Genomic DNA, 27,258 nt, shown 5'->3' with positions numbered 1-27,258 from the left:
GCTCCCCGCTCGCCAAGCTGTCAAAATCAGTTAAATAAGCGCACATCGAAAAGCGTCTCCTGCTCAGCGAAGAGCGGGCCAACACTGTGTTTAATTAAGTGGAAACTTCCTAATCCAACCGACTAATCTAGAGATAAACAATCGGTGACGTTAGTTAACAGGCGGCGTCACGGAATCAATGTTGTGATTTGCCGCACATGAAGCTACACGCTGCTTTAACAATATTGTTTAAAGTTTTTTAGTTTTTTTTTCCAAAGCACTGGTTCTGCTCTGAAATAAAAAAAATCGTTGCCTTAGGCTGTATTTAAAAAACTGAGCTTCAGCTATTGATGTAAAAGAGATAAACCACGTACACGCATGAAGTTGGTTCTGTATTTATTTAGTAAAACTTATAACAGGATAATACAATAAGAATAAGATTATACTCATTTCTAAATACCTTTTTAACAACTTATAACTAAGTGTATAAGAGTAAACTGGCGTTTGAGATGATAAAATCACAGTGAAGGACTTTTTTCATATGATGTGTTGCTCTGCGCTGACTTTAACGCACCCAACGTCTCGCGACCTGCTGCTTTACAAATAAAGAACTCGCTACTCATGAATGCAGGCGCGCGCTCTCTCGCCCAGTCCATCATACACTTCACATTGGCTAAGCCGCTGGCCACGAGCCCGCCACGCGCGTTCGGACGAACCGACGGTGGGTGGGGCGCGTGGAGGGCTGGGGGTGTGTGGGTGGGGGTGGAGGGAGGGGCTTGGTCGGCTAAAGGCAAAAAAATCAGGCCGGTCGTGTCATTTGGAGATGAAAGTTCCGTGCGCGCTCATGGCTGTCTGAGCGAGCTGAGGAGCTGTGACACCGGCAGAGGCGTGAAGAGCGACGACTCTGGACTTACCATTAGCGGCTGATCTCTCCATTTGTAGTCCTTCTGTTCTTTGACTCAGAGCTAAACACAAACAGGTGAGTTTCATTGATTATAAGTGTAGGGAAACAACTAGAAACAAGATAAACAGGAAACATTTGAGAGAAAATCCTTTTAAACTTATTAGTCAAATTTAAATTTGTTCTTGATATTAAATTAGTATTTGCAGTATTTTGGTAAATACATTAGTAATGCAGCAAAGCTCGGACTAGTTTGTGTGCCTGAAGTTTTACATTCATAAATTATAACCTGTCCCATTTTTACGCTTTAGTGCACAATAATTAACTGGGACAGATTTTTAACAATAGCAAATTGTCTGTCTAAGGTCTCTGCTTCACTTCAAAGTTTAAATTCCTATAACATTAAGGCTATATTCAAAGTAAAAATGATTAAAAACATTAGAAATTGTGACCTACACTATAAATAATTTGTGGTGCATGTTTGTTGATTTGCTTTTTGCCTATTTAATCTTTGAGTAAATCCTGTCGTGTCCCAGATTAACAACGTCTCTGAAACCATTACAACATAACAGCAGGAGACTATTCAGGCACCTTGTCCTACAATCAGATATCTATTACTTGATATTACAAAATAATACATTTTCAATAATATGAACTCACCGCAAATAGTTTTACTAAGTATTTTTGTCTCTTGACTGAATTAATGATCATACTGTGCTTTTCAATGGGAGCATTTCATTTATCTAACGATCGTTGATCACGATTGACAGATTTTGGTGTTGTGTTTCCTCAGATTAAAGATGATGACCAAACCATTTGGAAAAAGCGCCGACGTGAGTGAGCTGGTGAGCTCCCTGGGCTGGCTGGAGGAGGAGGAGGACGGCAGCTCGCAGGACGGCGAGCAGAGCCCGGAGATGCGGGGCCGCCACGGCTCGACCCTGGGGGGCCGGCTCCACGCCTGCACAGAACTGGGCAGCGAGGACATGGAGGAGGAGGAGGACGAGGAGGAGGAGGAGATGGGAGCGAGCGGCGAACACGCGCCCAAGAGGCGAGGTCCTAAGAAGAAGAAGATGACCAAAGCCAGACAGGAGCGCTTCCGCGCGCGCAGGGTCAAGGCCAACGCCAGGGAGCGCTCCCGCATGCACGGCCTGAACGACGCCTTGGATAACCTCCGCCGGGTCATGCCCTGCTACTCCAAGACCCAGAAGCTGTCCAAGATCGAGACTCTGCGGCTGGCCCGCAACTACATCTGGGCGCTGTCCGAGGTGCTCGAGAGCGGCCAGTCCCCAGAGAGCCACGGCTTCGTGGAGATGCTGTGCAAGGGTCTGTCCCAGCCCACCAGCAACCTGGTGGCCGGCTGCCTGCAGCTGGGGCCCGGTCCGGTGATGCTCAGCAAGCTGGAGGACAAGTGTGGCCCGGGGCTGGCCGGCGCGGGGGGCCCGGCCGGCCAGCCCCTCAGCTACCCGTCCCCGGGCCTGCCCAGCCCCCCCTACGGCTCCCTGGAGGCGTCCCACCTCCTGCAGATGAAGGGCTTCAAGGGGCCCGCGTACGACCACCCCTCCCCTAACGAGTGCAGCAGCGGCACCCCGCCGTACGACGGGCCCCTCACCCCCCCCCTCAGCATCAGCGGCAACTTCGCCCTGAAGCAGGAGGCCTCGCCGCACGAGTCGGAGAGGAACTTCACGCCCCACTCCGGCCACCACGCCCACTACCTCTCGTCCCACCACTACCCCACTCCCACGGCGGGCGGCCTGGCGGGGGGGCCTCCGGGACACCCGCTCTTTCAGGCTTCCCGCTACGAGCTGCCCCTGGACGTGGCCTTTGACTCCTTCACCCCCTCTCACCTGGTCGCCTCCCAGATGGGCACCATATGAACCCAGATGAACACCTGCAGTGACTCAGACTGCTGTAAAACACCGGCAGAGGTAAAGACTTTATAGAGATCAGTTTGCATTTATGTTGGTTAGTTGTCTGAGGAAGCACTGAGAGACTCAACACCTCGACTGAATCTACCTGATACATGCACCCATAACTTTCAATACTTTATTTATTTTATTTTATTATGATTATGTCTTGGTATTTGCATTATATCATTTTTCTAAACATGGCATCCCGTCGGCCAAATATGAAACAGCTTTGTTGTCTTTAAACAGAGGGTTTGAACATAAAGGTTTTGTGTCTCCATGTGAAAAGAAACTGATGAAAAACCCGTCCGTACTAAATTGTGTACTGAAACAACAGCAACGCCTCTGGTCATAAGGAAAGCAACACTTTTATTTATATCTGTATTTAATATTTATTTTGATAATGTCTTCTCCTTTTTATATTCTTCTTGGCACGTTTTTTGTTCCATTTTCTTCTGGGTTTGTTGTCAGACACTGGCAGCTCTACTGTATTTAAATTATTTATTTGAGGTCTTTCAGGTACGTGTTCATGTGGTGTCACACGTTTTTGTCACACTGTACTTCTTGTAAATATTTTGCTGTTTCGCACTTAATTGAATAAATATTCTTATATTATATTCTATTTCCATAGTAAACATGTTTGACCTGTGTTTTCTTTCGGCTTAAACGAAACACAACAGCACATTCTAACGCGACACTCTCACATCCACCACAACAACAATGCAGCAGGTAAAATCTTAGAGTTATGTCTTTTGGCATGTGGTTAAAAGTAAGATGTTACTCTACATTTATTTTCATAATTTGATGTAATTTTCACAATAAAATGTAGTGATTTCATTATTTAAGTTATTAATAAAATGAGTGAGTTACAAGTGCGTACACAATCACACTCAACTGTTTAGACCTTCTGTTTCAACACAGGACAAATCAATGACAAAAACGTTGCCAAATGTGTGTGTGTGTGTGTGTGTGTGTGTGTGTGTGTGTGTGCGTGTGTGTGTGTGTGTGATGTCACCCAGAGTCCTGCTTTCCATCGGCTCAGGCTGAGCCTGGGAAAACAGCTCTGGGGAACAGGTGAATGTGTCACAGTGGCTTTTCTCAGTCTCCATCCTTCTCCTTCTCTCCCACATGTCCCATTTTCCCATCCAGCTCATGCCAGAACTCTGTGGGGAGAGAAGTCATTGTCAAAGAATGTGTCCACATTGACTCGAAAACCTAAAAGCACACAAGGCTAAATAATAAACCTCTACATTCCTTGTAGCAGAGCTTCATATTTCCGTGTGTAATTTCAAACCATTCTAACATTAATATCAGTGAACTTATGCCAAATGTCTCAGTTTGAACTTCAATGATTATGTGGAACGACATGATGGCTCTCGAGGGTAAACAAAGGCAGGGGCGGCGTGGTGCAAAGATGGAGTGGTGGGAGCAGGAGCACGAGTGTGTACAAGTGTGTTTATCATTGTGGCCCTCGAGGCAATTGTGAGCAGGAGAAGGTGCCTCAGAGGCTGTTGTGCAGGAGGACTCCCCACCCTCCTCAGCTACCTCTACAAAGGTTCGTCTTTTCCAGTCCTGGCAGCAGTGCAGAAAGGCTGCGGGAAGAAAAGGGGAATGATTGTTTTCCAGGGCGCCACGGTCCATTGTGAGCGCAGCCTGTTCTTTCTCTTGACCTGTGACCTGTATTGTTGCGGGGTTTCTCGTTTGGGGAGGGCAGACAGCTGGGGTAACTGCAGGGGGGGCTGATGGACAGCTGGGCCAATTTGGGGGCGAGAGAGAAAGGGGAGAGTAAAAGCATGAGGGAGCGAGAGAGAGGGAGAGGAAAGAGGAATCTGTGTTCGGAGGGAAGAAAGGAGAGGGAAAGGGCACGCGAGGTGACCGGGGGTCCGTGCTCCTCATTTACCAGGGTCCTCCCTGCTCCCGTGTGTCGGCCTTGGCTTAGAAATGACACATAGCTCCACACACGGGCAGACGCTCGGCCTGTGAGAAAGTACTGGCAGAGTTCGCTGGCGCACACTCCCTTTGTCCCGTTGCTGTTTTGTTACAGCAAAAATGGTGGCGCAGGGGGGGGGGGGGGGGGGGGTGGATTATCCTCCTGAGTCCAAATAAACCCATGAGTGGGTGGATATGAAAATAATCCACATAAATTAACTCTGGATACAAGATTACAGGAACAGAACGATGCGGGACAGTCTCAGGAGATTGAAGCGTCCATGGAACCACTGTTATGTCAGGCTGCACATCTAGATGAACTACGTGCACGTACTCGCGCGCACGTGATGAAATTCTTCTACTCGCGATGCGAGCGGATGGGAACCTGGTGCCGGTGGAGCGTGTGAAGTGGGCCGGAGGACCTGGGAAGGCAGCACATGCTCCTGCAGGGGCCGAGCGCGACCTGTGGCCCGGTCCCCTGGGGGGGTCGGGTCACGTCATGTTCCGCATTGTTCCTGGCTTTCATCGGCATCTTCGCCTGTAGATGAGTGAAAACAGACAAAGTGGAACTGAGCGCCGCTGAGGTGCAATATGAAGCTTGGTCTCTGTCGCCTATATTTTCGCCTGTGTGCAGCTCTCTTAATCTACTGGCCAAACAAGAGCGGCTCCCACTAAAATGAAAAGGTCCTGATCCATAGGCTCTAGATGGAGGGATAAAGCATTGTGATTAAGATTGTATTAATGGGGCCATAGGAGGCTGGAAGGCTTTAATCAGTGTCTGTGTGCCGGTAATCCCTCTGCCTTTAAGCTGGGGCCAACACAGAGACCCCCCCCCCCTTTCGGCCACACCGCGTGCACACAGACACGCACAGGGCTGCACTCACCGCGCGGAGGCACAAAAAGGCGCCGAAACGGAGACAGACCGGAGTTAGAGACAACGAGAAGCTATTGGAAACAAATCATAAAATAACTGCTTGTTCGAGGGTGACGGGAGAAAGAGAGGTACATGGGAGGGGAGGAGAGGGGGCTCATTACCTACGGGAGCGGGTGTAAAAGGTGACATTGTGCGCGTGAGGACAGGGGGAGGGCCCTCTCCTCCCAGGCTTCTCTGAGAGTATTAGGGTGTAGGAGTTAAAGAGCTTCTAATGGGATCTGGATGCTGTCGTGTTTACCCTGCCCCCCCCTCCCGTCGCACGCCCCCTGCATTGTGGACGTCGGTGGGCTTTGGGTCGCCACAATGAGCCGAGTGCAGGGACAGATGGAGGGTCCCCCTTCGGAGAGGGCATGAAAAACAGGCAAGGTAGGAGGGCCGCGGCGAGCGAGGCCCGTCGCCACAGACGTGGGAGCGCGTTGGAGCTGGAGGAGGGACGGCACGGAGTGAAAGGGGCCTTTTGGTTTCTGATTATGATGCAAAGAACAGCGCAACTCTGCGTATCCTGTGTGTGACCCTTTATATTAGCGCTGTTCGCATATTCTCACAAGTTCAGAGTCAGTCAAACAAACTTCTACGGCCGTGACGCTACGCGCCGTCGTCTGTCGGGGGTCAAAGCGGGTCGGGCGCGAGGCGTCGGTTTGGGAGAGCGCGGCGCAGGGGGCATCATGGGACGGGGCCCGGTGATGGATGCGGATGGGGAGCGAGCTGAATCGCCGGAGGAGGGAAGAGGGAGGTGCCGGCTGCAGCAGCAACAGATGGGGCCTAATGGAGAGCTCAGGTTGTAAACTTTCTGTTGGTAACATCTGTCTGTTTGTCCATCTGCTGCGTCCCCCGTCCGCGGTTTGTTCCGCACAAACGCTTTGTCACAGAATATTAATTAGAAGCACATTTATTTGCCCGGCCCAGATTGGTATGAGATTAATGAGCCGTTTTGGATATTTTGAGTATCCGGTTAAAAAACTGGGGGAACGGGTGAATCCGTGAGGGGCAACAGTTTAGCAGCGTTCCCACAGATGAGCCCGTCCATCACATCTGCTCCACCCGGTGAAACTCTCCTCTTCTGATTACACACTGTGGGTTGACATTGGGTGTGGGGATAAGCCCTGATTAGAGTTACATTAGCAATTACTCTCAACACCCTGCTCATGATCTGTTTATGGATGCAAATACCACAAGCATTCACCTCAATACACATCACCGTCTCATGAGTGGATCTGCATCCCTCAGCTTTAATATTTGTTCCTGTTTGCACATAGACACCACATGCAACTCCAACATTAATACTTTGGGGTCATGACAGGAAATGGGGGACGCTCAAGTGTTTCACAACCATTCTGGTTTATCACCATTATAAAAGGAGGACCTGAAAACCAGAGGCCTAATAGTTTTCATTAAAAATGTTACATCACCTACGGGTACTTTAGTGTTTTGGCTAAAAATATTCTCTCTTCAATTTGCTCTCGAGCGGATAAAAGAGAATTAAGCAGCTGATCTGGGCTCCGTGGCCAGAGTGTTACATTAGACATTAATCCAGAACCGGTGGAAGGTCGGCGGACGGATAGCGTCTTTTAATCCTGCACTTCATCCAGCCAAGCCTCCCATCAGACACCGGCAGAGACTCAGACAAAGAGCCAGCCGTGCACTCACAAGCACATGGACACCCCAAAGTGCTGCAACGACTTTGAACCGGACGCTGCTCGACGCTCGGGCCTGAAATGCTCCAAAACAGCAGCGCACTTTGCTTTGAAAACTGGTTAATGCATAAGCAGCTTTTCCACAGTTTCTATTGTCAACAGCATCATCCTGCAAGGTTTCTTAAATCTCAGCCCTCCTCCGAGGGTTAGGCAGAAGTCCTGGTGAGTGGTCTTAGTGCAGCTCTCCCTCTATATGTAACAGATGTTACTAGGGCAACAGTTGGTATTGAAAGGGAGGGGCTTCAGACCATCTGTCCAGGGTCAAGGTTTGAAAAGGGGTGGTGGCGATGGTGGCACGTTCAGGAAAATGGTAGGTATTTAGTTGAAAAGAGGGAATACAGCGGACATTGTAATCCTGCTCAATGTGCGCTTTCATTGCAGAGCGTCTTTGTGAGGGTGTGATTGCAAACGGAAAAGTGCGGCTGACGGTGAAAAGTTCAAGCTTGTGCAACGGCCCCATCTGGTGGCGGAAGGAAGCACTGCAGCTAAAGTCCTCATCTTTATTTATTACAGACATGATGCACACCCTCACAGTCCGGTGCAGCAGTAAAAAAAAAAATAAATAAAATCAAATCAGGCATTTAGATGGTCAACGGAGTCCAGCTGGCTTTGAAGGCTCCCCTTTATACGGATGATGTCGTCCCGCAAAGCGGCCATCTTCTTATGACAGACTTTTTTCTACAAAGCACAGGAGAAGCGTCACCTAATCCAGTGTCTGCGCTCATTCGTAGGAGCAGTAGGACAGGCGTTTACCATGTAGACCTTCAGCCGGCTCTTCTCCATGTGGTAGAACTGCGCCACACTCAGCTCCGTGAAGTCCTTCCTCATGCCCAGGAACCCACACTTGGGCGAACGCTTAAGGTGTTCAAACCTGGCCAGAGAAAACATTATGGAGGAAAGAATGAGTCTGCCGTCACAGAATAGGACAGATAAACAATCTGTAGGAGAAAAAACACAACATTTATTCAAATTGCCTTATCTGATGTGGATCAGTCTGTACCTGCAGGTGGGCACCACTCATGACTCAAGTCTTGCATTAGATCGAGGCCTGCGGGTATAAATGGACAAACTCACAGTGGGTCGTCGTCGGGCTCCCATCCCTCCAGCTCAATCAGACAGAAGAAGCAGCAGGCGACGTCGGGCTCGTTCTCGCTGGGGCAGTGGACGAACCCGGCTCGGGCCATCTGCGGGGACAAGCAGCGACAGGCGCCGTCACGGACCGTCCGCCGCCGCGCGCGCACAGAAGCCGAGCGCTACATTCAAGGAGCGTTAGGAAGTGACGCGTCTGAAGCGACGCGCCAGAGCCGCGGGACGCGAAAATTAAGCCAGCTGATCGTTTCCCCCGAGCGCGTGGTTCGGTTACAGGCTGGTAACATGGCGGATAGTGTTCTTCATCAAGCGAGGTGTCGGCAGCTCGTTCGTCACGGGTCAGTGCACTGGACACCCGGTGCCACGAAACTGGACCCGGCACCTGCTCAGCTGTAAATCAGAGGCGGTCACAGCCGCGGTTAAAGAGCCGTCGTGTGAGTCGTGCAGCGTAGGTCGAGGTGTGTTTTCTCAGTCTGAGCCCAGTCATGCGGCGCGTACAAGCCCGTGTCCCGACTAAACACGCCGCGTGGGCGCGGCCTTGCCTTCTCAGGTGTGCAGTTGCAGTCCTCTCTGAACGGCCAGTCGGCGAAGCTCTGCTCCCGCAGCTCCTGGCTGTACATCTTGTCATAGGCGTAGAACCTGCTCTTCAGGACGTCTATGCTGGCCATCGCCCCCACAGCACAGTCCGCGTGGACGTGGGCCGCGCACTCACCCACGGGTGCTTTAAGTTCGGACTGATTAAGCCCGCGTGGGTTCCAGGTGGCTGCAGATGAGACGTGGGCTTACCTGACTTTATGCGATGCGCCGCTAGGGGGCGCAGTATCATTACACATGGTTAGTATTCTGTTAGGTTCGCTCACAGGTCAATCACACATGGGAGTAAAAACTAAATAACAAAAATGAATCATAGAACCCTTTTCATTCTCATTGGGGAAATAGGTCAACTAATATGTACTCTTATGGGTATTTAAATGTGCTCTCAAGTATGTATTTTTTTTTTTTTCATTTTTAAGTATCATTTTTATGTGTATATTTTATTTTTTACAGTGCATAGATTTATATCCTTACTTTTAAAGAGTGTCTACTTTAGTTGTACCTCAGTTAATTAACGTTAGTATAATAATGTTTTATGACTTTTTGGATGCAATGTTGTTTTCATAAATGAAAATAACAGATTTGGTTTCATTCAAAGGCCTAAATAAATCTAGTTGTTAAAATAAAGACGTAACTTCCAACTGGGAAAACAATAAAGTCACACATATTAACACGAGAGCATGTGTCTTGAAGCCAATAAATGCACTCTAATCATCTGTGAGCTTCTGGCTTCTGCTGCGAGCGCCTGGCGGCGTCCTCAGCGCGTCTCTGTAACCCGACCGCTCAGGTCCCCGCTCGCTGAAATGTGCCTACAACCGTAAATAAGTGTCCTTTTCCCCTTCTAACTTTATCCCCCTGCAGAGTCCTGCGGGAGCGCGTTGAGGCCGCGGCGCGGCGTTTGGGAGGTGATGCTGTATGCATCTGATACGCTGCCGTTCGCCCGACGACGACGTCGCTGTGGCTCCGGCTGCAGACGCGCCAGAATAACACCTGCGTCTGAGTTTCTGCACGCGCATGTTACTGTAGTCACCCAGCACGTTTCCACTCAAGCAACCCACCTTTCCGCTTCTTATTGTTTGAGCCCCTTCACTCCATCATAAAAGGTAATTCTGAGTCTCCACTCGCTCCGTGCCTCCTGACATCCGACTCTGTTTCCTGCCCTCCTTGTCTCACTGCTACAGCGCTCACCTAAAGCACAGCCTCACTCACGTGTGGAGCTCTGCCACGATCGGCTGCTGGAACCCTGCGCTCTGGCTTTGTTTTGACACGGGTGATGGTGGCGAGGTGAGAGAAGCGATCCTCGCCGCCACGTTCTTCAGACTGAGCCTTTTTTCAGTGAATGAGGAGTTTTATTTTTTGTCGTTTCCCTGGCCGTTGGGGTGGGGTGGGGGGGCGGGGGGGTACGGTTCATGCTGAAAGCAAGGCCACAGAGGAATTCATTGTTTCTTCAGTGTTCTTTGGTGTCTCTTCACACTTCGGAGGTTGGCTTCAGTGAGCGCTCCAGAGCCAGAGCTGCAAGCAATGTGGGGCACAGGTAAGAAACCAGCCGTTTACCAGCTACTCTCACTGCACCTGCTAAAATACAACGTGCAAAAGGCTGAGCATCTTCTCCTCTGGTGCAGCTCCTGCAGTGTTGGGTGTTGTTTGACATTAAATGAGTGTTTGGTGTAGGTGTATCGGCAAAAATGTTAAAAGCTTTCTTGCATTCAGCCCAGGAGTGTGTTTATATGTGCAGCTATCGTGCGTTGTTGGAGTGCGATTAGCTCACGGTGCAGAATAAATGGACGTTTTGGCGCTGATCTCACGTATTATTCTTAGATGAGGAATGTGTGAACGCTGGAAACCGACTATGATCTGCAGTGGAGATAATTACGTTGAATTGCTATGTTCTGAAATCACAGCTTTGTGTAATACTGACCAGGAATGTGTCGCCATAAAGTGTCCAGTTTTTGTGCAACACCGCCCCCAAAGTTAAAACCTTGTGTGAACGTGTGCTCGGAGAGAAAAGACGAACCCGTCGTCTGGCGCCGGCGCAGAAACTGTCAGACGCGTGTGAGAGGGTGACGGTCAACATCGACATTCTCCATCTCTGCAGGCGGGAGGGCGGGGGTCACTGGCCTTAACACACACGCGCGCATGCACGCACACACGCACACACACATGCACGCGGCAGGCACGCACACACATGCACGCGGCAGGCACGCACACACGCACACACATGCACACGCATGCACACACGCACACACGCACGCATGCACACACACAAATGCACGCACGCACACACACACATGCACGCGGCACACACGCACACACACATACACACGCATGCACGCACGCACACATGCACGCACGCACACACACACACACACACATGCACGCACGCACGCACGCAAACACATACACACGCATGCACACACGCACACACGCACGCACGCACACACACAAATGCACGCACACACACACACACATGCACGCAGCACACACGCACACACACATACACACGCATGCACGCACACACACATGCACGCACACACACACACACACACACATGCACGCACGCACGCACGCACGCAAACACATACACACGCATGCACACACGCACGCACACACGCACACACGCGCACACACAAATGCACGCACGCACGCACACACACACCCATGCACGCACGCACACACACACGCACGCACGCACACACACACATATTGTATAACATGCCACATTTCCTGCACATATCTGCTGCTGATCAATAGTCTAAATTTAGTGCGACGACCATCGCTTGGTGAAAGCTGATATGTTGATATCTGTCAGACGTGCAGACTCAGGCCAATTCAAGGGGAAAGCAGAGATCAATCGGTTTATATCGAGCTGACCTACACTTCTTTTAATGTGCTATGCATTCTTTTAATAAAGCCATTACATGGAGCCCGTGTCATGACACACTCATCATTTCTATTATAGAAGGACGAATGCTGTGCTTTAGTTAGTGAGGGTTTTATAGTTACTGTTTAGTTTATGGCTCTGATTTATTATCTGGTAGTTTAGAAAATGCTTTGCTGCATATAAGGGGAAGTATATTGCCTGGCACTTGACTATTGCCTTCACCTTTGACCTTCATGGGCAGTGTCTAAATTCTCCACCACAGTGTCAGGAGACACCCGAAGTGTGATATACGGCCGAGGAGCGGAATGGCTTTCACAAAGCTCCCTTTCAATCCGCCGCACAAACGGACTGTAAAACACAAAAACAGAAGCAAGCAAAGAATTCTGTGAAGTCCCAACGTTCATACAGGCTCAGGCTCATGAAGTATGAAGAGAATTAAGGAGCAACAAAGAGGAGTTTTGCAGATTTACTGTGTTTCTGCTGGAGGAAAGAATTAGGAGCCGTCACCTGTCTCCCTCAGCTTTATGTCCTGTGCCTCTCACAGACTACATCCTTATAAGTCCCTCACACTCAGCACACTTTCCTTTTGCATCTGGCAGAAAATGTGGCTCTTTGCTAATTCACCGATGGGCCAAGCCTTACTCTTCACTGAGGATATGAGCTGTGATGTGTCTGGCCAGCTGGCCTGTCTCTGTGTTCACATGGTGCTGAGGACTCAGTGCTGTGCCCTGATGTTTGACACAGGATTGGTTTCATTCTGAACGTCTCCAACACTGCTGTCGTGTGACTGAGGTTGGGCTGGAACACGTCCACAGACTCTGATCTCCACCTGCGCTGACAGGTGATCATCACCAGAGGGCAGCACAGGTTAACCAGTCACTAATTAGCATGCAGTCAGCAGCCGTGTCCTTGTTTGTCTCCTTTACCTCCAAGTAGTAAATAAAGGTTTGTGGCTCATATTCAGTCCCGATGCTGCAGAGGGGGAATAACACGGATGCTGGTTTGATGTTCTCCAGTCATGGAGGGCAAAATAGGAATACAAAAATGAACCAAAAACACTAAATAAATGCACGGAAATTAAGTGACAACACAACAAAGCAGAGAAAACACAAAGGTATTTGTGACAATAGTGATGAATGAATGGGTCGTTATATAGACCAGCTGTTTCAAGGTCGTTTGTGTGTATAAATAATAAATGAAATCATGTCCGCTTGTTATTCATTTGAAATATTTAACACTTAACTTGCGTCCTGTGATGTCTTGGAGTCCACTGAGGACAGAGGTGGGTGCATCCCCCTCACAGTGATTCATCTGTGGCCAGAGGCAAACGAAGCGACCCATGAGCTCGGTTCTGGCCACTCCATCCGTCTGCCCTTCACATACGCTGTACCTGGCTAACGCCACCAGGCTCCGCCCCCTTTCACACCTCCCCTCCATCCTCCACCCCCCTTCTTCGTCTTGCCTATGGATGACACAGGATCCCCGTGCTCCGATTTCACCCTCTCATCATGACATCCATTAAAGTGGCGCAGGGCCCAGGGCCCCCGTCGGCCCGACAGCACATTAGCACTCGGCCCATTGAACGCCAACAAGGACGGGCTCTGAATTATTAATACCAACACAACTAATGAGGGAACCCTATCTCAGGCCTTTTGCTGACACACACACACACACACACACACACACACACACACACACACACACACACACACACACACACACACACACACACACACACACACACGGTAACTATTGTCACGATTCAGTGTAATAAACCATTCGATTGAGTTTTTCCTATTGCCGTCTGAGCTGGAGGATTCCTCAGCTCAGCTACCGTATGTCCTATAACACCGGCAGCTTCTCGTCCGTCTTGGAGAACTCCTGTTTGCGTGCGGCTTTCTAACTCGCCCAGTGTTTACACACAGCGCCTTAAACGTGTTCAATGGAGCGGCGGCGCAGGGAGCTGCTGGAAGCGCCTCCTTAGTATTCACTCCAACACTCTGTGACTCACAGCCTCAGCCTGAGTGGAGGGGGGGGGGGGGCAGGACAAGAGGAGCCACTATGAACATCAGGCAGGCTTCTCTGTAGCCCCGGGCTCACGTGTTTGTACTGTATGTGTGTGTTTGCAAGCGCGGCCGCCCCAGGGGATTAATTTTTTGACAGCTTTGTTAAGCCTTCTCTTAAGCTCCGAGCTTCTCAATAGCATCGAGGCTGTGTGGCTTTCAAAAGGTCTCCCCCTCTGTAGCTAGCCTGTGATTCCTCCTCACGGGAGAGAGAGAGAGAGGAGAGGGAGAGAGAGAGAGAGAGGAGAGGGAGAGAGAGAGAGAGGAGAGGGAGAGAGAGAGAGAGAGAGAGAGGAGAGAGAGAGAGAGAGAGAGAGGTTGGACATGACAGCAGCCGCTGTGAGTGGAAGTGGACCATGAGAAGCTCCTCCACAATTAGTGGCTGCATTCCCGCACAACCCACAGGTTGAATTCCTCGCATTGGTCCTCGTGTCCGTCTTCGTCTCCGCGTTCCGTCCTCGTGGTCGTCTCTCCTCGTCGGCCCCACGTCTCTTCATCCCTCTGTCAGTTTGCATTTAGTTTAATATCTGCCCCTCCTTCTTCTGCTTCCTCCGTCCTGTCGCCTTCTATTTCATCTCTCCTTTTCGTGTTTTTTGCCCCCCCCCCACCACCACGGGGGTTGATCCGTGCACCCTGAGCAGGTTAAGAGACGAGGGGAGAGAAATGGGAGAAGGACAGAGCCGCACGGATAAAGGTTAATCCTTTAACAAGTCCGCATACGCGTGGAGTCAAAGGACAGGGAGGGGGGAGGGGTCTGAGATAAGCAACACCATGAACGTCTGTCTGCGTAAGAATGGGCTCAGCGAGGGGACTGTGGGGCGAAGCAGCGGCCGCGGAGACGGCATTTTCAGTCAAGCTCCGTCTCCTTCATGACTTCCACTCTGCATGATGACAAGTGTCTGCTGCTCTTCCCATTGGCCGAGGCCGCCACCAATCAGAGCGGAGGCATGTAAGGTGCCTTTAGGTTATACCCAACCCCAAAAACAAGAAGGAGAGACGGAGGAGGGGGGGGGGACGTGCGCGTTATAGAGAGCGCAAAGGTGGCGGCTTTAGCTGCAAAGACCGTCCCCCAGAAGCCCCCGCGAAATGATACAGCTGAGGAGAAACTGCTCGTCAGCTGTTTGCTAAAGCTCACTGCAATTCCTCCTGGCTGCTGTGGAGGAGATGAACTCGGCTCCCCCCTGTGATTGGCTGTCACACTTTAGGCTCCCCCTCCTCTCTGACTGCCCTCTCTCTCTCTCTCTCTCTCTCTCCCCTGTACTGTCCTCTGTCTTACCTGAGCCACAACTGCAGAAGCGCTGGACCCCCTCCTACACTCACAGCCCTTCTCCCTCTCTCTCTCTCTCACCCACACGCACGCACGCACGCGCACGCACGCACACACACATTCAGCGTTTCACCTGGAGAGGGCAGGCGCAGGGGAGGGCATGTGCAGCAGCAGCAGCAGCAGCAGCCTCTCCACACATCTAGAGCCGCGTCTCTGAGTTGCCTCTTTCTGGAAAGTCGGGAGGAACTCCGCAAAGAGGCTCGGGAGCCATTGTCCCCTCGGCCACAGCAGAGAGGGGGCCAGCGTGGGAGCACTCGCCGACCCAGGGACGCCAAAGGCAGCACGCAGGATGATTTTGGGTGAGTTGCCGCTTTTTCGGCGCGTTGGGATTTCGGAGAGGTCGGTCGCGCTGCTGGATCAGTAATCCCTACTTAAACTTGTGCCACGGCGGGTTTCCACGGCACATCTGTCGGCTGGGGCGAGCCGTTGAATGACGGCTGGCGGCCGTAATTATGGTGATGGCGTGTCATTAACGCGGCAGGTGCTCGCGATGACGGTGAAGGTCACAGCGTTTGGCTCCGGACGGCGTCGCCGCGGACTCCTGGCGTCGGTTTTGCGGTCTCACGGGGGCCGCGGCTTCGTGCGCTCCACGCAGTGCGTTCACACGGGAAGTCCGGAGGGATGCGCGGTCACGCTCGGCTGAGCGCGTTTGTGTGTGTGTGTGTGTGTGTGTCGGTGGAAGTCTCCTAACGTGTCTGCGGGGTGTGTGTGTTTTTTTGGAGCGCTTGCGTTGCTATGCGCTCGGCAGGAGAGGCCACTTTGTTTTAACGCATGCCTGGGCTGATTCAGGGGCAGCGCGGCTCCGCTGCTCCCCGGCAGGCATGTCTTTCAGCAAAGGCATCTCTAATGATTATAGGGAGCCGTGTGGTCTGAGGCGTGAGAGTTTGAAGTGCGTGCTTTGAAAAAGTCTGAGCCACAGGCTACAAGTGAATAGGTAGCCTTTATATCTATATTAGCTATGGAAGTGGGGACGTTTCTCTCAGGTTTAGTTTTCATTTATTCTCTCCTTGATTTTTTTCCCATTTTGTAACATCCTCCAGACTTTAACCTCATTGAACAGTCGAACCGTGACTCAACTCATCAGGAGTTTCGGTGACAGCAGCTCTCACCAATGGTTTTGGGGCCGGGACCCGTTAACGGCAGCGTTGGCCCCCCACCGAGGCTGCAGCGCCGCAGGTGAAGCCACTCGTCAGAGCAGCGGCTCGAGCTTTGACTGCGTATTCCGCTGTTTGCCAACTACAGCTGTGAGAGAAGGAAAACACGGAATGTGAATTATGTGCAGCACAACGTCTGCTGCCTCTGCGGGGCTCTGGATGCTGTCAGCGGACTGGGTAGTGTGAAAATATGTTAACATGATAATGCACTGCAGCTCAGACCCCCCCCCCCCCCCCCCACACACACACACACACCAACCACAGGCCCAGACTCCTCCTTTTTAAGATAGGCATCTGTCATTACTGCCGTCTGAACGCCGGGACGTTTGATTGCCCAACATTCTGCTCCGTGCAGCCGGTGATGTGGCTGCTGAGTGATATGACATTTCTGGCTTTTTCTCTGCTGAAAAGGGTAATGTCATTGTAATGACCTTTACAGATCTGGTGGCGGCCGATCTGCAGCTCCAATCAGCAAATGTCTCGATTCCGCTCCATGATATAAACGTGCGAGCTTGTGATAACATGCGTCCGACAAATGCCAATATATACACAGTAAATTTAGCAGTGTCCATTGAACACTTAAAGAGTTAATTTTAACTCTGAGTCAGTGAACATATGGCGCCGCCCTACAGAGAGTCAACTTTACACTGACACTAGTGTAAAATTCTTCGTGTCAATGTAACTCTTACTAGAGTTATTTATTTACACTGTACTAAGTGTTAGTCCAGTTTACAATACGATAAGAGTTATTCAGGTTTTACACTATGAGGACACCAACACTAACAGTGTTTTATATTTTCGACACTACTTAATTTGTTAATCGGAATTAACTCTCTTTATTCTCAATGAGTGTTATAGTTACTCCCCATTGTTGTTTATTTTCAACACTACTTAATTTGTTAATCAAAATTAACTCCATCTATTCTCATTGAGTGTTATACTGTATTTACTCCCCAGTGTTTTTTTTTATAGCATTTAATTTTTTTCATATTTCATGAATACTGCAGTTTGGTTAAATTAACAACAAAAACAACTTCAACATATCCATGTCTCTATTTTATTAAAAGCATAAATAAAAACATTAACCCACCGGGTTTTGATATGTTCAAATAACATTTTCACAGTTGTATAACAAAATTAAAAGCCCTGAAGACATGGTATTTTCTGTAAACTTACCTACCTAATTATACACACACATTATACTTGGTATATACTTATGTGCTAAACATATTTCACGTTCAACAGTGCAGCATGTAAAACTAACAATATCAATGACAGAACCAACATTTTACTGTGCTGACCGATTAAAAGCAGCAGTATAACAGTCAGATTTTGGTAATGTACCAAATACATAGTGAAATGTTAGCCAACAAACATTCAAATCTTTAGAACTTTCTGGTCAAAGCTTCATTAGATGGCAGTATGGAACTATAAAAAGTGAAGAATCTGCTGATCCATATGCCATTTGAACATCCATTGTTTTATAATACAGCAAGTCTTTAACACTGAATACCTTAAGTGTCTGAATTGGCCTAAACACAATTTTAAATGAATGAAAATGTTTGTCAAAGCAAATGGTTTCAACAGCAGTGCCACTGAGTAAAATCTGCTCATCTTTCACTAATATAGTCTTAATTTTACAAAATACTGGCATCTCATCAGTTACCTCCACACATACTAATAAGTCAGGGCGATATTCAGTGCCATAGTGCTTTACCCACCTCACAGACAAGACAGTTGTTGATAATGCAGAGTTTAATTTGACCGCAAACTCTGGACCTTCTTTTAAATCTTGAAGCTGCACCATTTTTCCTGGACCAATTGTTAATCTGCACTGGGTAAAAGATTCCCAACACATGGCCATATATCTCTGATGCTTTTTAGCTAAAGTCTTTGTGATGTTTTTGTAACTTTTTAGTTGAGTCTTGAAAAATTTGTGCTTAGCCTCATAACGCATGCACCATGTGTGCACAATTGGTCCAATATTCCTTATACATCTAGGATAGTGTAACATAAAGTGATGCTTAGGCAAGAGATTTCTATCAGGAAACAGGTGCTTAAAAAGCCGGTGATGGTCAACAATTATGTGCTTCAAAAAGATGGTCATGCCATATGTTATGACTGGAGAGAAAACAATATCCACTATCTGCTCAAGCAACAGTAAAAGATGCCAGTATTCATTGTCGCTCTCTATTAAATCACCAAATATTAATGGCATGTTGCGCAACAAACACCACGACTGGATGGCATTCAGGCCCAAATCATTACTTCCATCATTTAACTTAACTGCAGGTGGGCGATTTCTCCTCTCAGTGTAACCATAGTTGAATGACTCTATTCTACGTGCTAACTGTTTTGAAGTCAAGATGTTCTTCTGCAAATACTCCAAGATAAGTTTCACTTCAAACTGTGCAACTCCTTCAAGAATATCATGCATTATGTCAACAGAAAAATTATCAATTGTGTGAAAATATTTCAGAGAATTCAATGAACATGAACGCTTAACACCACATACATGAGGTAGCTGTGGATTTGTTTGTAGAGTATGGCAATGCTTTTCATGCATGTCTTTTGTTCGAAATAATACACTCTGGTCATCTTCACAGAAAACCGTCTGAAAATCACTTTTGTCTATGACACAAAATCGACAACAATTCCGAGCACTGAATGATTCTACTAACCCAAACAGTCCATGTAAACCAAGATTATCCCCTGTTACTTGTACAATGCTGCCATGAACAGGACTTTTGAACACAGGAACTTCAATCCCATCAGTTTCCAGCACTTTCAAGTCATTGATTATTGGCTCAAGTATAGTGTCAAATCCATAGGTTTTAATGTCTTGGGCATGAAAAAGTGCACACAAATGTATGTTGACTAAACATGAATTTAACTTTGGTGGAAAATTTCTCAATGTAAAGTATATACCTCCCAATTTATGGACACCTTTTTTGGATCCAAGAGGATTAGCGGTCTCGAATTCATCATAAAATAATTGAATTTGCAATGCCAAATTTTTGCTTGAAAAAAGAGGATGCCTTTTCATATACAACCCATCTTTTATATCACAATATACACCATCATTTGGAGTGTGACTAGATGTAAAGATATCACTAAGATGTGGATTACTTAGAATTGACTGCAGAGTTTGTAAAATTGGAACATAAGCAAATTTATCTGTAACAACTACCTGATCATAAGTTCCAGTACATCTATTTCTTCTGTTCTCAAATCTGACACCAAGTACTTTCTCCACTGGCTCAATAGTTTTATATTTTTCTTTAAAATAAAGGCTTCGCTTCGAATCTGAATTCAATGATGTAAAAGGATTTTCAAGTTGTTTAAAACTTTGCTCAATTTTAGCTTTTGTACTAGTATCCTGTGAATGCACACATTTTAAGGCTGCTTCTTTAGCCTGACTCTGTATCTCCAGTGCCACTTCCTCCATGGACAGAACAAAACTATTCAATGAAGACTGGCCAACACCAGAAACTTGAAGCTGTGCAATAGCAGAACCACACATATCACGAATGCTTCTGTTGGTCCCTGATAGGTCTTGAGAGCTACTGTCTTGGGAGCTACCAGCTGCTTCAACATCATGGGACAGAACATTATCTGGAACATTATCACAGGCTACAGTGTGACTTCTGACCCCATGCTCTGCAATTTCTTGAGCATGTCGCGTGTTTAAATGTTTCCTTAAGCCTGCAAAGGTACCAAAAAAATGGCAGCACCCTGCCTGACCACACTTTAGGCGAAGTGATTTACCAGGGTGAAATCCATGAATCAATCGCATATGTCTCACAAGCAAGTTTGTACTCCCAAAAGTAGTCTGGCAAACAAAACAAATCAGACCCATTGTATTAAAAGACAAATGTAATAACCAACATCAACAAAAAATTACAAATAAAATAAAAATCCCATAGATAGATGAGCAACAAATAGTGAATGCATTGTCTAGTGTAACAGCCTTGCCCTAATCTCTGCCACACGTGGGCTCTCACGAACTTTGCCAATATCTATTTGGAAGATGGTCGTCTGTATGAAGGTGTACATGTTGTGCAGCATCTGATTATACGTAGTGCCAAACACAAAGTGTGCTTTGAACAACTCATCAAACGCCCCAAGAGAGGTTGTTGATTTGCACGGTATAACCTGCTTGTCCAGAATGATGACGAACTTGTGGATGGTGCTCCTCTTCGTGCCGAGAGCAAGTAGATAGGGCTGCTTACTAGTGTTGATAGAATCCACGTGTTCTTCGATACTTGTTCCACTCTAAGGATGTACAAAAAGGCATCCTTAAAAAAAAAAGGTAGTGTGCAGCTGTTATGAGTTTGACTAATTTTGTAGAAAAGAAATTCTTTAAAAGCAACAAACAGTTTACACTTCGCATTCATTCAGAAACTTTTGAAATCAGTGTATACTGTAAGCTACAATACAAACCTTCTTAAACACAACAAGATGCTTCTCCGCTTGGGATGCCGACACTCTGCCTGGTCTTTTACGGCCTTGGGCGGAAGGAGGAATCAGGTGAAGGAGGAGGATAATTGAGGAGAGATCACTGTCCCATCCTTTACCAAACAGACATCAAAAACATGATTGATAAATGATGGTATACAATAAAAAAAAACACTTTAACACCTTAAAAACAATTTAAAAAAAAAAAAAAAAAGATCTACCTACCAGAGACAAGAATGTCATCCATGTCCACTTCCTCTGAGGTGGCTTCTGCACACTGGATCAGCACTTCAAGGTCGGCTGAGGAGGGCAGAGTCTTGCTCTGCTGAATAACCTTTTGCTTGAATGTTGTAGGCCACCTACATACAAAGATACTTAACTGAGCCAACATGAAGGCATTCAATTCATTTATGCCTGAAATCACTAAAGCAAATACAAATACTGCATTAATTAGTGCTTATTTAGGAGTTACCTTTCCAAAAGCCTGGCAGCTACATCGTGTCCAAACTGAAGGTGGAAATCTTGCGCAATCTGTAACAATAAAAAGTTCAATTATATTACTACCCTAACATCAAATAAAGAAGCTGCATTAATGTGTACATTTCAGAAACAAAAACAGAGCCTGTCAATTACCAAGCCTTCAACATCTTTAAAGCGTGGAAATTCATCCAAGACGAATGAAGATTTTTCCTTGTCCAAAACCATGTTGCGGCGACGCTCAAATGTAACTTTCATCTTCTCCTTGATAGTGGCTTCATCAGAACAGTATTTCATTAAAGACATGGCCTCCTTGCATTGCTCTTCACTTAAGATCACCTCAGGGTTAAACAAAGCCTCTCTTTTAGCTGTCGGCCCACCACCAGCCAGCAGATGTGATGGCCCTCTGCTTTCTGCTGAAGAACTCCTCCTCTGAATGGTTTTGAGCCTCCATGCAAGATAGCCAGTCCCACTTTCACCGTCATAAAAATGTTCCTTTAAAATGATTAAAAGGCCATTTGAACATCAATAACCAAAAGACAAGGAAGTGGTTAAATGTGATAAAATGAATAGCATTATCTAATTGATCTGAATCTTAATGTTTGCAAGTTGGTTACCTTTGCTTCGCATACTTCAGTGTCTGCCATAGTAACCATAACTAGCTTAATAATGTAAAAGCAACTTACATATCCTTTTTTAGAATAGGGATCCATGAGATAAGGGAACATCTCAACAATGCCTTGAGCATACATCTCCCTTATATGCCGGGGCGGTGCTGTCCTGTCAAGAGCAAAGTGAAAACTATTAATCACATTGTTAACACTAAGCTTTATAAGAATGCCACCAAACATTTTTCCTAATCACGTTGGCATGGGAGAAAGATCTCATTAGAAAATTACCCATAGGTTTCAGTCATGTCTGCAGCAAGGATATTAACCATCTGACGCCGTGAAGAGTCAGTAAGCCCTTTTGTTCGGTTGTATTCTTTAATAATGCGATCTCCACCAGGTTTCTTTGCCAATGTAGATTCAACTACCTATGAAATCACAGAAGTACAAATTCCATAAATCTAGACAATGACAACTAATACATGTACAGTAGACAAATTGGAATTTGGAATAGCCAGTTGAAAATTATGCATTGCATTCATGGGTGTGTTTTGCAGCACACTGTGCTCACTTTGTAAATCAGCTTGTGGCATGTATTATCCATAAAACTTAGAAAAATATTTATAAAGAACACTGTCCTCATCATAGCTAACAAACTTTAATGTACAGTGCCTATTAACTTACATGTTTGGCATTGTCATTCTCTCTCTGGCGTTTTCTGGAAGGGCTGTTCTTATCCAGGATGATTGTGTCATCAGAGTTGCAGGATTCAAGTTCCAAAATTACTGTACCTTCAGAACTACAGACTGAAAGTTCCAGTGAAGCTGGATCAGGCTGAGATGCATTTGAATCCTGCTGGCAAGCAGCGGAAAGTGTTCCCTCAGAATCTAAGTGTGAAGAGAGAGGAGAAAATAACATATACAAAAACAAGCACATAATGTCTCAGTTAGTGACAACATGGTTATCATTCATCATCATCACTACAATAGTTAGTTTAGTTTACCAGTATCGAATCTAATCGTAAATACACCAGCGTTGGGTTGCTGTGCTACTTCCTCAAACACTTCTGCATCCACTTCTGTTCCAGTCTCATCAAAGACTTTAACACCGTCTGTGACGGGTGGCATCGAAAACTTCATGAAGGCTTAGGAGAAAACACAAAAAGTCATATGAAACACTCAAAAGTAGCAAAAGGCAAACCCTCAATACTTTGTGACCTAATTGAATCTCACTAGATTACAAATCCATAATATTCAACCTTAACACAACAGTGAATCCCAGGTACCACAATCAAGATGACAAAACTAAACCAGGTTAAGAAATGCACAATTTGTTTCCTGAATGTATATTGGCAACGAATGAGAGATGAATGTCATTATAATAAGCAGAACAAATAAACAAATGTCCAAGAGTCATAAATAATTTGCGGTTGCTTACCAGAATTCAAGAACTCGGCCAAGTTTGGCTCACTGATCTTGATGTATTTCTGCTCATTGTTCAGTTTTGCTTTGATCAACATGACTTCTGTTAAAACTGACAACTGGCATCAACTCCTGTTGGTATAATACAATATATCTGGCATTAAATAACTCCATGGTTCAGTATCTACTTTAATGCATTAATTTATCAGTCTACACAAAAAGCCTTGCCATCAATATTTGCATTTACAAATTACATGTAGTATCATTGACATAACCGGCTGCATAACCAAAGTTTAGCACCAAATGGACACTTAAAGTTAATTATATGACTCCTTTTGGAAATCCACAATTATTAAAATAACTAATATTAAAACTATTGAAATTCCATCCGTCAATGCAAAGTGTTAACATAAGTTTCATGCTAGCGACATAGTCTTTCTATTCCTGTCTGGGAATTTTCAAATACGTCACAATGCACGCGCCAGGCTAAAGTTAGCTCTTGTTTGAATAGATATGTTCTTTATATTATAATTAAAACGTGTTAAACATGGCAAAGGCGAGCTAAATTATTATTGGAGCATTCCATACCGCACAACCCTAAGCGTTAACAGCGAGAATCGGCGTGTACACGGAAACCTTTCCGATTTCTACCACACAATTTGGAAGGTCATTACCACATGCAACACCTTCGGTGATGGCGGCGCAATAAGACAACAGAAAAAACGAACCACCGCTAAGAATAAAACAGGACACTACTCTAATTATTTACACATTCCATAACAATTAATCACCAAACACAATGACTAAGACTAAAAAACCCTCCTGGCTCTAAGTACAGTGCCAGCTTTACTGCGTGGCAGTTACCACGTGTTGCGCATTTAAGCTAGCCACTGACCCTGCCTTGTTAGCCCCTTATAATTCAAGTGTAAAATTCTCAAGCATACGACGAACAAACAATTATGTTATAACAAAACATTTGATAGAATATATAATATTTTTAATATGTAATACACTTTAAAACCGGAGTTTACAACGGGGAAAGTAATGCCCACATGCAACACCTTCGGTCACGGTGGCACAAGACACAACAGAACGCCACTCTAATTAATTACACACAAACGCCATAAACAAGTAACCACCTAAAAACAACGATTAAGTCTGAAAAACCCTCCTGGCTCTATCTACAGAACCAGCTTTACTGCGTAGCAGCTACCACGTGTTGCACATTTAAGCTAGCCACGACTCTGCACTGTTAGCCCCTTATAATTCAACGTTTTCAAGCATAAAACCTCCAAGCATACGACAAACAAACAATTATTATGTTATTACAAAACACAAAATTTGTTACAATATACGATATGTTTAGTAAGTAATACACTTTAAAAAGACTTACCACAGTCTTCCATAGCAGGAAAATGGCGTCCAGAACAGTCTGAAGATTTTTGAAACGAGACAGAGGTGGGCGGAGCATCCAGAGTACAGTGTACCTGTCCCGAGTTAATATTCTACACTGTCTGTGTTCGTTTGCTTTGACACTGCGTATTTTACACTGATGAGACTAACTCTAGATATTAACAACAACACTTGATGTAATGGTGGATGTATTTTATCTTGTTGGTGTTGGAAGAACTCTGGAAGTGTTCACAGATTTTGTCACTGTATACTTTACACTGCAGAATTTACTGTGTAATATTATTTACAGACGTTTGTGCTGTTTGTGTGTGTGTGTGTGTGTGTGTGTGTGTGTGTGTGTGTGTGTGTGTGTGTGTGTGTGTGTGTGTGTGTGTGTGTGTGTGGCGTGAGCGAGTGAGCCGAACGCACCTCCCGCTGTGCAAGCGTGGCTTTTAGTGGATTCCTGTGCTTTGTGGGCATTTGACCTTTTCTGTGACCTTGGGCTCTCAATGTCTATACTGTCCTTGATATTGATTGCACAAATCCACAGTAACTGCCTCCATGTGCAGTCTAAGCCCAGCCGAGGCTGTAATACAGATGACAACACCGGCCTGGAGCTAATAATGGGAGAGGAGGTATAATTGTACAGTATCATACAGAGCTGTGGGCTTAGCCTAGCCGGACTCAGGCTGCATCAAGTCAGGAGTATGACGCTGCTGCTGCCGCTCATGATGAGGATGATGATGATGATGATGATGATCCCGTGTTGCAGTGCATTTGAACAAAGAACAGAACAAAGCAGAGAACAATGATGAGCTAATGGAGAACACGGTCACTGGCTTCCGTTGAAGTGGAGCCTCTCCACTGACTGTGGTGTCACTGTGATCATCCGCCATGTTGTGGGCAAATCGCCCTCCGCCTTCCGCTCGCTCCCCTGGAGGGAGCTCCTGGTGGGGAGCCTGCCTCTCCATCCTCCAGCCGACGTCCGCCGCTGTCTCCACAGATGCTGGGTGACATATACGTGACGAGCCTTGCCGATCGGCTGTGTTCATGTCACCTCGGACTATTTTTGAGGAACCTCAGTCACAGGCGGTTAACGCTTTGCTGCTCATCGGCCCTGTCTGTTTGACTCTGACCCCCCCTGAGCTCATGTCTCTGTGTGACTGTGTGTTTGCGTGCCCACTCCCGCCTCATCTGTCTTCATTAAACGTGTCTCTCCATGTTGACATGGCTGCAGAGCGATTGCTCATTCCATTCACCCAGCTCTCCACACCTTCCTCCTGTGGGCTCATCAGCACACACTCACCTGGCTCCAGAGGTCAGCTCTAAGAGAATCAACAGGTCCCCCCATTAGTCCCGTGACTGCATTGTTCTCTTTGTTTATGTGAGTGACACCTTTAATGAGACAGATTGCGTATGCATGGCACAGGGCTCCCCCTTATGATTCTTGGCATGTCTAGGATAGAGGCTGTTTTTTTTAGTGCAGCTGGAACTGATCTGAACTGTATCGGTTAGTTAAAACAAGTTTTGTGTTTACATGTATGTCGTGTTAAACAGTACAGTTAAACTGATTTTCCTGTGGCAAGCTGTTGGTGGCTCTGACAAAGTGATTTATGGTGAAATAGTCTAATGCACTTGACCCAGTTCACCTTTGAAGTACTCCTCTATGTGGCAAGAAATAACCCCATAATCGTAATTAAAATAGGCCGCAGATCCCCAGAGTGACCTAGGATGCGAGATTAATGTGACAAGCCGTTGTGTGTGAATGTGTATGTGGGGTGATGTATGTGGACGGGCAGAAGAAGCAGACGTGGCAGCTCAGGACACTGATTCATCCCTCGCTGACGCCTGGTCAAAGAGTCCCTATAGCCGGGCTCTCCTCATCCTTCTCTACCTCCCGTGCTCCTCTCAGCTGCTCCATTTGTTTATGCTGGAGTGACTGCGTGTCAGCAGGTTGTCAATAGTGTCTGTAAGAGGCTCTAATGAATAGGCGTGTTATTGGACGGGTGGGAAGGCAACGCATTGTGTCTCTGAGTGTTGCTTGTGTGTGTGTGTGTGGTTCATCAGTGTGTGGCAGAGCACAGGAAGGTGGAGGTGTCTGTTTCTCGGGCTCCCAGAACTTCATTAAACGTAAAGACCAGAGCAGTGCAAGAGGACACAGCGTTTCATCCTGGTGACGGGAGAGCAGCTTTTTCTACAGACATACTGTAATAACACATAATTAATGGAAACGTAATGATTATTTTAAGCGTGAATAAAATGTATAATTTATGGGACGCGCGCACCAGCGCCAGCACCTGCAGCCGCGCAGCAGCCTGATGCCGCCTGCTTTGTGAGACACAAAAATGCACCTGTGTGTGATTATGGTGTCACATTAGTGCATTCACTGAGGCGGCCTGGCTGAGCACTTGCTGGGGATCCTGGGGCTACAAGGCACCTGGGAGTTGGAGCCT

The 27,258-nt window shown here is 46.8% G+C and overlaps 4 protein-coding genes across 4 annotated transcripts in view; 2 read left to right on the top strand and 2 right to left on the bottom strand.

Annotated features, from left to right (window-relative positions):
* Positions 1–779: 779 nt before the first annotated feature.
* Positions 780–3,401, top strand: neurod4 (neuronal differentiation 4). The gene is made up of 2 exons (XM_029157139.3): positions 780–958; positions 1,674–3,401. The coding sequence occupies exon 2, from the start codon at positions 1,681–1,683 to the stop codon at positions 2,752–2,754; it is 1,074 nt and encodes a 357-aa protein (XP_029012972.1). The 5' UTR covers positions 780–958; positions 1,674–1,680; the 3' UTR covers positions 2,755–3,401.
* A 4,426-nt stretch (positions 3,402–7,827) lies between these two features.
* On the bottom strand, positions 7,828–9,193 carry birc5b (baculoviral IAP repeat containing 5b). The gene is made up of 4 exons (XM_029157141.3): positions 8,973–9,193; positions 8,416–8,525; positions 8,095–8,212; positions 7,828–8,019 (listed from the first exon to the last, which is right to left on the bottom strand). Exons 1-4 carry the CDS (start codon positions 9,096–9,098, stop codon positions 7,915–7,917), a joined length of 459 nt encoding a protein of 152 aa, XP_029012974.1. The 5' UTR covers positions 9,099–9,193; the 3' UTR covers positions 7,828–7,914.
* A 1,236-nt stretch (positions 9,194–10,429) lies between these two features.
* Positions 10,430–27,258, top strand: part of znf385a (zinc finger protein 385A) — a 50,423-nt gene continuing 33,594 nt past the window's right edge. Inside the window, 1 exon segment of the mRNA XM_055510218.1 lies at positions 10,430–10,558. Within this exon segment, the coding sequence (XP_055366193.1) occupies positions 10,546–10,558 (13 nt within the window). The 5' untranslated portion in view covers positions 10,430–10,545.
* On the bottom strand, positions 20,848–25,101 carry LOC114858567 (uncharacterized). The gene is made up of 10 exons (XM_029155957.2): positions 24,807–25,101; positions 23,430–23,545; positions 22,996–23,136; positions 22,677–22,879; positions 22,284–22,420; positions 22,071–22,164; positions 21,541–21,879; positions 21,380–21,438; positions 21,133–21,266; positions 20,848–21,020 (listed from the first exon to the last, which is right to left on the bottom strand). Exons 2-10 carry the CDS (start codon positions 23,509–23,511, stop codon positions 20,863–20,865), a joined length of 1,347 nt encoding a protein of 448 aa, XP_029011790.1. The 5' UTR covers positions 23,512–23,545; positions 24,807–25,101; the 3' UTR covers positions 20,848–20,862.

Source organism: Betta splendens, chromosome 7 (assembly GCF_900634795.4).
Source record: "Betta splendens chromosome 7, fBetSpl5.4, whole genome shotgun sequence".
NCBI classification, from domain to species: domain Eukaryota; kingdom Metazoa; phylum Chordata; class Actinopteri; order Anabantiformes; family Osphronemidae; genus Betta; species Betta splendens.
The sequence above is the reverse complement of the archived record's forward strand: the minus strand, read 5'-3'. Positions and strand labels throughout refer to the sequence as shown.

What these genes read in the sequence shown, in the direction of transcription:
- LOC114858567 (XM_029155957.2), bottom strand. Translation starts at nt 23,511, where the DNA reads ATGTTGATCAAAGCAAAACTGAACAATGAGCAGAAATACATCAAGATC. An exon ending in GGCCGAGTTCTTGAATTCTG is followed by an intron (nt 23,137 to 23,429) that starts GTAAGCAACCGC and finishes TTTTCTCCTAAG; the next exon opens with CCTTCATGAAGTTTTCGATG. An exon ending in GCTGCCAGGCTTTTGGAAAG is followed by an intron (nt 21,267 to 21,379) that starts GTAACTCCTAAA and finishes CTTTGTATGTAG; the next exon opens with GTGGCCTACAACATTCAAGC.
- neurod4 (XM_029157139.3), top strand. Translation starts at nt 1,681, where the DNA reads ATGATGACCAAACCATTTGGAAAAAGCGCCGACGTGAGTGAGCTGGTG.
- birc5b (XM_029157141.3), bottom strand. Translation starts at nt 9,098, where the DNA reads ATGGCCAGCATAGACGTCCTGAAGAGCAGGTTCTACGCCTATGACAAG. An exon ending in GAGCCCGACGACGACCCACT is followed by an intron (nt 8,213 to 8,415) that starts GTGAGTTTGTCC and finishes TTCTCTGGCCAG; the next exon opens with GTTTGAACACCTTAAGCGTT. An exon ending in GCCGGCTGAAGGTCTACATG is followed by an intron (nt 8,020 to 8,094) that starts GTAAACGCCTGT and finishes TGTGCTTTGTAG; the next exon opens with AAAAAAGTCTGTCATAAGAA.